General features: G+C 34.1%; 1 protein-coding gene across 1 annotated transcript in view; it reads left to right on the plus strand.

Annotated features, from left to right (window-relative positions):
* Window positions 1-9911, plus strand: part of NAF1 (nuclear assembly factor 1 ribonucleoprotein) — a 42371-nt gene extending 32460 nt beyond the window's left edge. Inside the window, exons 6-8 of the mRNA XM_058720996.1 lie at window positions 1667-1718; window positions 5490-5592; window positions 9046-9911. Coding sequence (XP_058576979.1) covers window positions 1667-1718; window positions 5490-5592; window positions 9046-9509 — 619 coding nt within the window. The 3' untranslated portion in view covers window positions 9510-9911. The remainder of the gene's footprint in view (window positions 1-1666; window positions 1719-5489; window positions 5593-9045) is intronic.
* The last annotated feature ends 2279 nt before the right edge of the window (window positions 9912-12190 follow it).

Raw genomic sequence — 12190 nt, forward strand, 5'->3', positions numbered from 1 at the left:
GAGCTGTGAGATCATGACCTGAGCCGAAGTCGGACGCTTGACCGACTGAGCTACCCAGGTGCTTCAGCCATAATTTTAACTTTTAACAAATAAAATATTTTAGCTTAAAACAGATACACTTAAAAAGATTTCCTGAAGACATTTACTGAGTAGATTTTAAATAGTAGAAGTTTTTGGTCTCGATTTGCAAGAATAAGAATTTTGTCCTGGAAAGAAAAAATAAACTAAAGAATTGGGAAATTAGGCCCACCCTGCAGAAGCCCCAGCTGACAAAGATTATTCTGTTTTAGAGTGTATTTTGATGTCTGCATGGGAACTCTGTTGAGTACTTGCCTTTGAGGTAGAGAAGTTCAGCTCCTCTCTAGTTTATCCACCTCTAGTAAGGCTATTTTAATTTTGGCTTCCCATGAGCTTACTTTCTTGTTAAAAGTGCTTTTTGAAATGTTGCTTGATCTCTTCTTCAGTAGATTTTGATTTTCTGTGGTAAATATACTAATGGGGAACTTTCTCCATTTATGTCTTTAAGCTTCTTGCTAAGGGCACCCCAGGCCATGAGATGGCATATATGTTACAAGGGGACTGGAGCTGTGTTAACTGCATAGGTGTAAGCTAATAATTATTGAGTAATAGCTTTTTTGTAAATAGAAAAATCATTGATAGTGCCCTCATATACAGGGTCAAAGTTTTGAACCAAAAGAGCAGACTTCATGATTTTCATATTCTGCTAGCCCGTTGACATCTGTACATTTATTTTTATGGATTGTAGATTAATATATTAATGATTTTAATGAATTAATAACAGAACCTCATTTATTTTTGAGATTTAATTTAAAGCAGTGAGGACATCTCCTAAAGTTTTGTAACACTTTAAGGTAATTGAGTAACAAGATATTGTCAAACTTAAGAAATCAAAAAGATTAAAAAGATAAAGATGAGCTTTCAGAAATCCTAGTCCTACTTACTAATATATGTACTTCTGTTGGTTGTAGAGTATAAAACTGTCCACTAAAAATAGTTCATGCTTGTGATTATACTGTCCTTCAGACTCTTCAAAATTCTCCTTACCAAATGAGAGCTTGTTTCTGCCTTCTCTTTTGAGAAACACTGTTGGAGTAAGGTTTGGTTACTCATGAAGTATTATTGATAGCCCTCAGGTAAATACAGGAAGATATCATGTTGTTATCTCTACCGTTATACCTGTAAAATCTTAAATAAGAGAATGCCTCCTGGTCATTTTTGTATCCTTGACACTGGAACTGTGTCTGACCTATAGTTGGTGTAGAATAAGCATTTGTTGAAGTGAACTTTATGAACTGAGCTCAGGTATCATCAAAGTCATTGCCTCTGGAGATGCTTATGAACTGCAAAACCACTTTCCTCTGCACACCACACACAGCCTTGGCTTCTTATTCTGGTTCCCTGGTTCTAATATTTATGTGTGTCCAGTTCTTGTGTTTTCCTTATTAGCTTTCCGCATCTTCTGAAACAAGGGAAGAATATACACTTGGTCCTTTTATTTTTTGCTCTTATTTTCACATATATTGCAGAATTAAGGTTTGAGCTCATGTCTTCTACTTCATTATTTTCTATACTATTAACTAATAAACACTTAGCAGAATCTTAAGTACTTCTTGTTTTCTTTTGACTTTTTATTTTCTCTTTCTAGGGATAGGGGATCAGATGCGTCATGGAAGAATGATCAGGAACCACCACCAGAAGTAACTATAAGTCTCTTTACACAATATTTTAGGGATTATATAGGACTTGATTTTATAAAGTGTAATACCTGACCTTAACGAGGTCCTTTAATGCTGCTTGGCAGTCACACTGCCGTCCTTGGGCCTACCTATGTAATGTTTCCATCTCCCAGGTGACTGTTTTATACCCCTCAATGAGAGTTTTTGATCGATCATTTTAGGAAAAAAAATATTAAAAAACAATTGGGGGGAAAATATTTTTTTAAAAAATTTCTGGGAAAAAAATATTTTCAGCCATATTTTAATATTTATCAGTTTATCAGTTTCCTCCTAATTTACTATGTTTTTAATCAGTTTTGTGGAGAGCTGGTAAAGGAAGAATTGTCATCATTGAAAACAATTTTATTCTTTAATTTAGTAAATTAACCATGGGGGCATGAAGACATTTATTAATGGTACATTTTATTTTATTTTATTTTATTTTTTTTAATTTTTTTTTTTTAACGTTTATTTATTCTTGAGACAGAGAGAGACAGAGCATGAACAGGGGAGGGGCAGAGAGAGAGGGAGACACAGAATCGGAAGCAGGCTCCAGGCTCCGAGCCATCAGCCCAGAGCCCGACGCGGGGCTTGAACTCACAGACCGCGAGATCGTGACCTGAGCTGAAGTCAGACGCTTAACCGACTGAGCCACCCAGGCGCCCCTAATGGTGCATTTTAATAAGCTGCCTTACTTTTGGAGGTACAAAATGATTAGAATCAGTCGGTTAAGCATCCGACTCTTGGTTTTGGCTCAGGTCATGATCTCATGGTTCATGGGTTTGAACCCTGTCCAATGAGAAGCCTGCTTGGGATTCTTTCCCCCTCTCTGTGCCTCCCCTACTCATGGTCAGTCTCTCTCTCTCCGTCTCTCTCTCAAAATAAATAAATAAACTTAAAAAAAATTGCTTAGAATCTGCCTCCCTCTTCATTTTTTTAGAATTACCTCCCTAAAAAGAGAACTCTTGATTTTCTTTCTTGAATTCATGTCAGCCAAATTAGTTTTATGTCTCAAAGTAGCTTGACAGTTTTTCTAGAGATGTGGAATAGTCAGGAGTAATGATTATTTAACTTTCCATGGAGATCGTTAGGCAAATTTTCTTTTTTTTAAGTTATTAAAATACAAAAATTGCAGCAATGAGTATATATCTTCTTGAAAATAGCATGAATTTATACAAAGTAAAGAATATTATAAATGAGAATTTTTAAATGTACTAATTCTGATGAAGTTTCTCAGTATTATAAATCCTTGGTATTTGTAGATTTAACTTTGTTCATTTTAGATGTTTTTAAGCAGTGGTGAAGAATCATGCTAGTTTCTAATTTTGCTGAGGCATGAATCAGGTAATACTGCCTTAGAGAGTCACTTAACCAGTGAGTGATCCTAATTTAATTCCACATTACCATGGGATTATGTTTTCTAATTTATGTTAGGTATAAATGTGATTTCTGTTAAGGCTCTGAGGTTCACTTAGTGTTCTTAGTTATTTTTAGGGTATCTTCATACTGAAATTGTATGTTTTTAAAGTATTTAAGGGGTGCCTGGGTGGCTCAGTCGGTTAAGCGTCCGACTTCAACTCAGGTCACGATCTCGCGGTCCGTGAGTTCGAGCCCCGTGTCAGGCTATGGACTGATAGCTCAGAGCCTGGAGCCTGCTTCAGATTCTGTGTCTCCCTCTCTCTCTGCCCCTCCCCCTTTCATGCTCTGTCTCTCTCTGTGTCAAAAATAAATAAACGTTAAAAAAAAAAAAAGTATTAGAAAATTCACAAAGGTCTTAAACATATTTCTTGTGAAATGCAAATATTCTAATACATCCCTGTTGTTTTAGACCTAAGCTTTGAATTTACTAATTATGGTAATGTTAACTGTTTATAAAATTGGCATGATTAGGTTAATTTTAAAATGAAAACCCAGCAGCGTACTTCATGGGGTTTTTTGGGGGTTTTTTATGTTGTTGTTGTTTGAAGTAGTTGACCGTCCCTTATTTCTGTAATAAGAGAAAACTTCTTGAGATTTAAAGTTTACTATGATGAAATTTTGTAGTATAGAATTATTGCCTGACATTAATCATAGATTATGTATAAGGAATGTACTTCATTTCCATATTCATTTCTGATACGTGAATATGTGGTTTGTCTTTGAAGTAAGGTATTTGAGTATAAATTTCAATTAATGTGTATACAAGAAACAGTGAATTTTTTTCTGACCTTAGGAGATGATAGCAAAATTATTACCTAAAGCACTCTCTGAAATAAACCAATGCCAATTAAAATCCTTTAATACTGGCCTCCTGCTCTTAGGACATGCCCAATGACTGGCTCATAAGGTTCTTTATTCTCCAGTTTCATCATCTGATTTCTCTATATAAGGAGCTTTCACTTTGCCTTACAGAACCAATTTCATGTCTCAAATATACCATGCCTTTGCACATATTCTCACATATTCTCCTTGAAATTTCTCTTTCCTTTATTTTCACTGCTGATTCATTAGAGATTTATCTTGAGTTTCATAACAAACATCTCCCTTGCCCTTTTTTTTTTCCTTTCTTCAGTCCTATACTCCCATAGCACTGAGTCATAGCACTTGTTCATTGGCTTTTTAATCTCATTTGAACAGCTTCAGGGAAAACAGTGTTTTCCATCTGATCTCAATACTTTCCTAGCGTTTGGCAGATAGCAGATTTAACAGGAGCTTAAAAATCTTAGCACTTTGAGATCAGCAATAAAATGTCATGTATTTGAAGGTACTAACGTTGATATTTTCGAATTTGATTATAGATTCTGAGGTATATGGACTCTTGGTTCTTGGAAAATTTGATCTAGAATATATTTCAGCAAGGCTATACTGAAAGTCTCATAAAAAACTTTCATATACATTTTATTTCTCTTAATGTATATACATGCATACACAGTGAACCTGTGTAAGTAAAACATATCTGTTTTTTGATATTAATAGAATAATAAAATTATTCTAAGAAGTCATAATATATATAGCTTTTAAGCTTTGGTATTTGGGCTAGAACAGTGAATCTCAATTCTTACTTACTCTTGTAAGTAAGACTGACTCTTCCCATTTGTAATTTAAAATGATTTCCTCTTGGAAGTCGGATCATCATGTATCTGCTTATCTAATAAGCCTTTCCCTGCAGTCCAATCTAAATAACATCCGCAGTGATTTTTCTGCCCATACTGTGCCTTATTATTTATTTACAACCCTTAATATACCTGACATTATATTATTAAAAGATAATTATTAACTAAGATTATTGATACCTGTAAAGTGTTTAGAACAGTACCTGGCATATAATGGGTATATATAAGTTTTTGAATATTTTTTATATTAGATCTGATAATTTATGTAATTTGCTTATTCCTAACTATTCCTTCCCTTTAGCATTGTTTGGTACCTGGCATTATGATGAATATTGACTCTTAAACTTGAGGTCAGTCTTCTAGCTAAGGAATATCTGTATCTGAAGGTTGTTAAAGATTGGCATTTTAAAGTTACCAATCTGGGAGAAAAGAAGTTACCTATCTGAAACTTTCTAGAAATTAAAAGATAAAAAGCCTTGAGTACTCTGGCCTGTGTTAATTAAGAGTTAATTCAGATATTGCTAGAAAATATTATCAAAAAGAGTAACATTCTTTTATTATTTGGGGTCAGTGTTAAATAATAGGCTTTTTCTCACTTCCAAGTATGTACCAATGAATTGGTAAATCCATGTGACATAATCTATATATTTTCCTCTGCAAGGCCTTAGATTTCAGTGATGATGAAAAGGAAAAAGAAGCCAAGCAGAGGAAAAAATCTCAGATTCAAGGCCGGAAAAAATTCAAGTCTGAGTCTAATGAATCAAGTGAGTAAATGCAATATACAGTGATTTTTTTAATCTTCATTTACGTTTATGTTAAGTTCATTACTAATAAAACTGAAAGAAACCTCTGAATTCTCTTTTTACCTCCTGGCATCCATCTAACATTGGAGGCATTACATGGCGTGAAATGTGATGGAAGAGAGCCATGAGGAGTATTCAACCTTAGTTTTTTAAGCATAAGGACGTAAAAATGGCTTCTAGGGATAGATAAAAGCTTGTGAGTCAGTTGTGCGTATAGGCATTTTTTTCTTAAGTAACCTCTGCTTTCATGTTTAGAATTAAATGATATAGTACTTAATATCTAAATCAAGGTATTTTATTTTTTAACATGCATTTCCTTTCATTATACCTTTCCTGTTTCCTTTTCCCTTTTTTAAAACTAAACTTTTTATAGGTTTACATGCAGTGGGAAGAAATAATAGAGATTTCCTGCATGCCTGTTACCCAGTTTCCTGACATGGTAACATCTTGTAAAACTATACAGTACAATATCACAACCTCCAGGATATTGACATTGGTTTAATCAAGATTCAGAATATTTCCACCACCCCTCATGTTGCCTTTTTTATAGTCACTCCCACTTCCCTCCCTCCCACCTTCTTAACTCTTGGCAATCACTTATCTTTTCTGCATTTCTGTAATATATTTTGTCATGTCAAGAATGGTTATATAAACGGAGCCATACAATATGTTACCTTTAGGGATTGGTTTTTGTCACTTAGCATAATTTCCCAGAGATTCATCCAGATTGTTTTATTTGTCAAATTTGTTTCTTTTCATTTCAAAGTGGTATTCCATGGTATGAATATACTACAGGTTGTTTAACAGTCATGCAAGGCATCTGGGTTGTTAATAATTTTGGGTTATAGGAATAAAGTTGTTTTATATATTTGTGTACAGGTATTTGTGTGAACACAACTTTTCATTTCTCTGGGATAAATGTCTAGGAGTACAATTGCTGGATTATATGATAGTTGGATTCCCATCACCAGTGTATGAGTGACTCAGTTTGTCTGCATTCTCACCAGCATTTAGTTTTGCCACCATTTTTTATTTTAGCCATTCTCATAAGTGTGTAGTGATAATCTAATTGTGTTTTTAACTTGCATTTTCCTAATGGGTAAGTATTTTGAACATCTTTCCATGTCCTTATTTGCTATCTGTAAATCTTCTTCAGTGATGTATTTGTTCATGTCTTTTGCCCATTTTGTAACTGTATTTCTGCTTTTTTTACTCTTGAGTTATGGGAGCTTGTACATAATTTGTTCCATCCTGTAGCTTGTATTTTTATCCTCTCAAGAGAGCCATTTGCAGAACAAAAATTTTTAATTTCGATGAATCCCTAATATATAATTGATTTTCTTTTGTGGAGTCTGAGGATTTCTTGTCCAGACATATATTCCAAAAGATTTTTCTCTATTTTTTCTTCTAACAGTTTTCCAAGTTATTTTAGCTATTCTAGTTGCTTTGCTTTTCCATATGCGTTTTTAATAATCTCTGTATTGACAAAAAGTCTTGCCGGGATTTTGATGGGAATTGTTTTAAACCTGTTTATTGGTTTGGAGATAATTAATATGTTAACTGTATGTATTGAGTCATCCATTGCACTAACATGTATATATCTTTATTAATTTAGATCTTCTTTGTTTTTTTCTAGCAGAATTTTGTGGTGTTTAGAATATAAATCCTGTACTTTTTTTTGTTAGTATACACTTAAGTATTTCATTTTCAGTTCATTGTAAATGGTTTTGCATCGTTAATGCCAGTGTCTATGTGTTTGTTGCTAGAATGTAGAAATAAAATTAACATTTGTATGTTTAGCTTCTGTCTTGTGACCTTGCAAAACTCAGTAGTTCTAGGAGTTTTTTGTTTGAGATTTTCTACTTAGCCAATTACATCAGTTGCAAATAGGGACAGTATTCCTTTTTTGTTTTTCAAACTGTATTTGTTTTTGTTTTTGTTTTTGGTCTCCCTTAGTAGCTCTCTGGCACTGTTGAATAAATGTGGCTTGTTCTTGATCATAAGAGAAAACATTGTCTTTCATCATTAAGTATAATGTTAGGTATAGGGTTTTCGAGAACAGCATCTGTTTTTATCAAGTTAAGGAGAAGTTTCCATTTGTTCCTATTTTTTGTAGCTTTAAAAAAATTATGACTGAAGAGTATTAAATTTTGACAGTACTTTTTCTGCATTGATAACATGATACAATTTTTTGTCATTAGTCTGTTAATGAGGTAGATTACACTGGTTTTAGAATATTGAACCAGCCTTTGCATCCCTGGAGTAAACCAGACGTGGTCATGGTGTATAATTCTTTACATATGTTGTTGAATTCACTTGTCTCCCGCTTTCTCTGGTGATTTTCTTTATTCTGCAACCTACTTTTTATGATATTAATGTAGTTACTCCTTTCTTTCGATGTATCTTTATCCTTTTACTTTCAACCTAACTATATCCTTTGAAGTGAGTTTCTTGTAGACTTGTGTTCATGTTCTTTAATCCACTCTGCCAAGCATTTCCATCTGTTTTAATTGATGTATGTAGTCCATTCGTGTTTAATGTAATTTTTGATATGTTGGGGCTCAAGTCTGCCCTTTCCTGTTTATCCTCTCTGGATTTCATTTCTCTGTTTTATTTTTTCTGCCTGCCCGTGGGTACTGTAACTTTTTTTTGAATTCCATTTTGATTTGTCTGTAGTGTTTTTGAATGTGTCTCTTTGTATAACTTTTTCAGTGGTTGCTGTAGGTATTAAATTGTACATACATTACTTATCACAACCTACTGATGTCATTGTTTTACCAGTTTGTGTGCAGTTTAGAAACACTACCTCTTTATGTCCCTTTATTATTCTCTAGTTTATAATATAATTTGCATTAAATACTTCATATATATACAATTAGAATCACAAAAACTCTTACAATATTTGCTTCAACCTCAAACATAATTTAGAAAACTCAGAGAAGGACACTTTATTGTATTTACTCATATTTTTGTTGTGTTCTTTCCTCCTTTCTCATGTTTCAAGTTTTTTATTGTTTCTGTTTACAAAACTTGCTTTAGTCATTCTGTCAGGCAGGGTAGGTCTGCTGGAGATAAATTAGTTTTTCTTCATTGTAGAATGTCTTTGGTTTCCGTTTTCCTCAGGATATTTTCATTTAGTATAGAATCCTACATTGAGTTTTCTTTCAGCCTTGGAGGTGTTGTGCCACTTCCATGTGTCCTCCATGGTTTCTTATGAAACATCTATTGCCCTTCCTCATCCTCTGGCCTTGTTGATTCATTTAAAGTTTATAACCTTAAGCCTTATGCTTTCTTAGCTACCATAAGATATCCTGGAAGTTAAAGAAAAGGCATTACTGAAATTTTATACTGTGTTTTTTGATGTATTAAAATTCATTTTAATTTTGTTTTTAATGTGTTCTTCCTCACTCATAGGTGAAAACTTTTCAGAAGTACATCAGAATTGGAATGCTCATAGCTCTGCTTCAGAGCACTCAAAAGGATATCGCAACAGAGAATTCACACGAGGATTTTCCCGGGGTAGATATCCTCGACCTTGCCATGGCAGGCCTCCATCGCCACAGTTTTATAACTCAGAACAGATGGTGTTTCAGGAGACTTCAGGATTTCCACCTCAGAGACCAGATAATACTATCATGCCACAGTATCCTTTTCCTCCGCCGGTGTTTGACATGCATAATTTTTCACTCCCTCCTCCTCTGCCACCACTCCCACCACCTCCACCGCCTGCATCTGTAAACCTGGGTTGGGCTACACCAAACATGGCACCTCATCCATTAATTCCCTTACCATACTCCATCCCCCCACCCCCTCCCCCGCTGCCTCCACCTCCTTCTTCTGGAGACAGTAATTCTTCTCACTTTGGATCCTACTACTAGGAGAATGTATACATTTCTGGAGAAATGTAGACTTTTTATATGGGAAGGATTTTTTTTTTTAAAGAAAGCAATTATGGAGCTAGATTTTTAACACTGTAAAATACTAAATGATTCCTTCAGTCGTGACTTGATATATATTTGTAACCTTTGTGAAATTGTATCATTATGAAAATTTCACTTTTGTGGAGGGGGATATCCAATTATGTAATATTTAATTAAAACTTTGAATCCATGCTTTCCCTATTTCTGCTCAATTAAATAGTGTATATAGGTCTAATAGATCTGGAGCAACTTTCATCATGGGTTAAAGTATATTGAACACATTGTCTTCTTGATATATCTGAAAATAAGATGCTGAAATCCTATTGAGAGTCTTTAAAATAAACTATTTTTACAAATGTATGCTTTGCAAATTGATTTTGATTGTAAATGCAATTTACCAGTAATTTTTAATGTTCTCTAATTTTTTTTTTCAAGTAAGTGAAGGTACAGAGAAATAAAGCCTTCAATATTGGTAGAAGTTCTGACTATAATTAAAGTTAACATTCATTAATTATGCATAGTCAAACTTTTCATTATCTATGCAGATTTCCATTACTGAGGCATTATGCAGTAGATTTTACTATTTAATTAAAGGAACAGAAGGACTATTCATGATAAAGTATGTTACTTATTCACAATAAAATATATGTAACCCCATATTAGGACACTATGTCTTCTGTATCTGTTTCTCAGATTCTCACATGCCTGCTGCAGATTAGTGCTTCATAAGTATTTATGGAATGACTGACTGAATTTAGAGCTTTTAATTAAATTACTCCTGAGTATTCTTTTACATGATGAAATGTAAATGCAAGGAAAATTACAGAATTTCAGAAGTAGAAGAGGCCTTAGAAGTAGTTTAAACTAGTCCTTATTTAACAAACAATGAGGAACCTAAGGATTCCAAGTTTTAATTAAGATTACCCAGCGGGCCTAGTTTTACTGATTCTCACATCAGCAGTTTCTACTAAATTGTTGTTTCCCGACCTTTTATTTCTTGAAACCCTTAGAAAATAGTATTTGTATGCACATTGGGGTAATTTGGAGACCATTCATCACAACCCCATGGACTGTGGTTGCACCCAGGCCCCTCTTCACATCCCTGAAGGCTGAGGAAACTCTTTGCAGAGTTCCGGGGGCCCAACTGAGAAGCCCTGGCTTTGGCGTACATTGACTTTATCATGTGTTGTACTTCATTTTTCTTTCTTGAAATGTGTTTGTAGCTTCTCTTTAGGAGTTAACTGTCATAGATTAGTTCATAGGACATTGTTAGAATTAATTGAGATTATATCTGGAAGCACTGAAAAAAAATTTCTCTAAGAACGGAAAGAGTAAGATGTTACCATTCATTACAGTAAATCAACAAGTCATTAGAATCACCAAGGCATAAAAAGCATTCTTTGAACCTCTGTACCTAAAGTACTAGTATCTGACTTTAGGTATTTATTTTCTGAAGAAACATAGAACTGAATGATACCATTTGGTATCTGCCTTCGATTAAGTTGCTAACTGAAATACTTAATATCCAACTTGCTTCTTCATACATGAGGGATTTTGAAACTTCAGGGTGTCTAGAAATCACATGTAATAATCACCTAAGGTTGGGATAGCTTATTAAAAGTGCACATTCTTGGATTTTATCCCCAGATTCCAATTCAGTAGATCTAAGATGAGACCTAGGAAATCATGTGTGTGTGTGTGTGTGTCTTCTGCTTTCCCAGTGTTCTATTTATTGCTTTAATATTTTATTAAGTTTTTAATTTTAATTCCAAGATAGTTAACAGTACGGTGTTTGATTAGTTTCAGGTGTGCAATAGAGTGATTCAGCAATTCTGTACATTACTCAGTGCTCATAATTAAGTGTACTCTTTAATCCCCATCCCCTATTTCCCCCATACTCCCACCCACCTTCCCTCTGGCAACCCATCAGTTTATTCTCTGTATTTGAGTCCGTTTCTTGGTTTGTCTTTCTCTCCTTCCCCCCACTTTGTTTTCTTAAATTCCACATATGAGTGAATCATATGGTATTTGTCTTTATCTGAATTATTTCACTTAGCATTATACTCTCTATAACTCCACGTTTTGACAAATGACAAGATTTCATTCTTTTTTGTGGCTGATTAATAGTCCATTGTGTATATGTGAAATATGTATATCACATCTTTATCCATTCATCTATGGATGGACACTTAGGCTGCTTCCATAATTTGGCTATTGTAAGTAATACTGCTGTAGATGTGGGGGTGCGGGTGTCCTTTCAAATTCATGTTTTTGTATTCTTTGAACAAATACCCAATAGTGCAATTACTGGATTATAGGGTAGTTCTATTTTTGATTTTTTGAGGAACCTCCATGCTGTTTCCTACAGTGACTGCACCAGTTTGCGTTCCTACCTGCAATTGTTTTGTTGCCTCGTGTGATCTATTCTGGAGAATTTTCCATGTGTATTTGAAAAGAATGTGTATTAAGGATGGAATGTTCTGAATATATCTGTTAAGTCCATCTGGCCCAATGTGTCATTCACAATCACATTGATTTTCTGTTTGGATGCTTTATCCATTGATGTAAGTGAGGTGTTAAAGTCCCCTACTATTATTTTATTACTACCAATTACTTTATTACTAATTGCTTTAAGTATT

Source organism: Neofelis nebulosa, chromosome 3, assembly GCF_028018385.1.
Source record: "Neofelis nebulosa isolate mNeoNeb1 chromosome 3, mNeoNeb1.pri, whole genome shotgun sequence".
Lineage (NCBI taxonomy): Eukaryota > Metazoa > Chordata > Mammalia > Carnivora > Felidae > Neofelis > Neofelis nebulosa.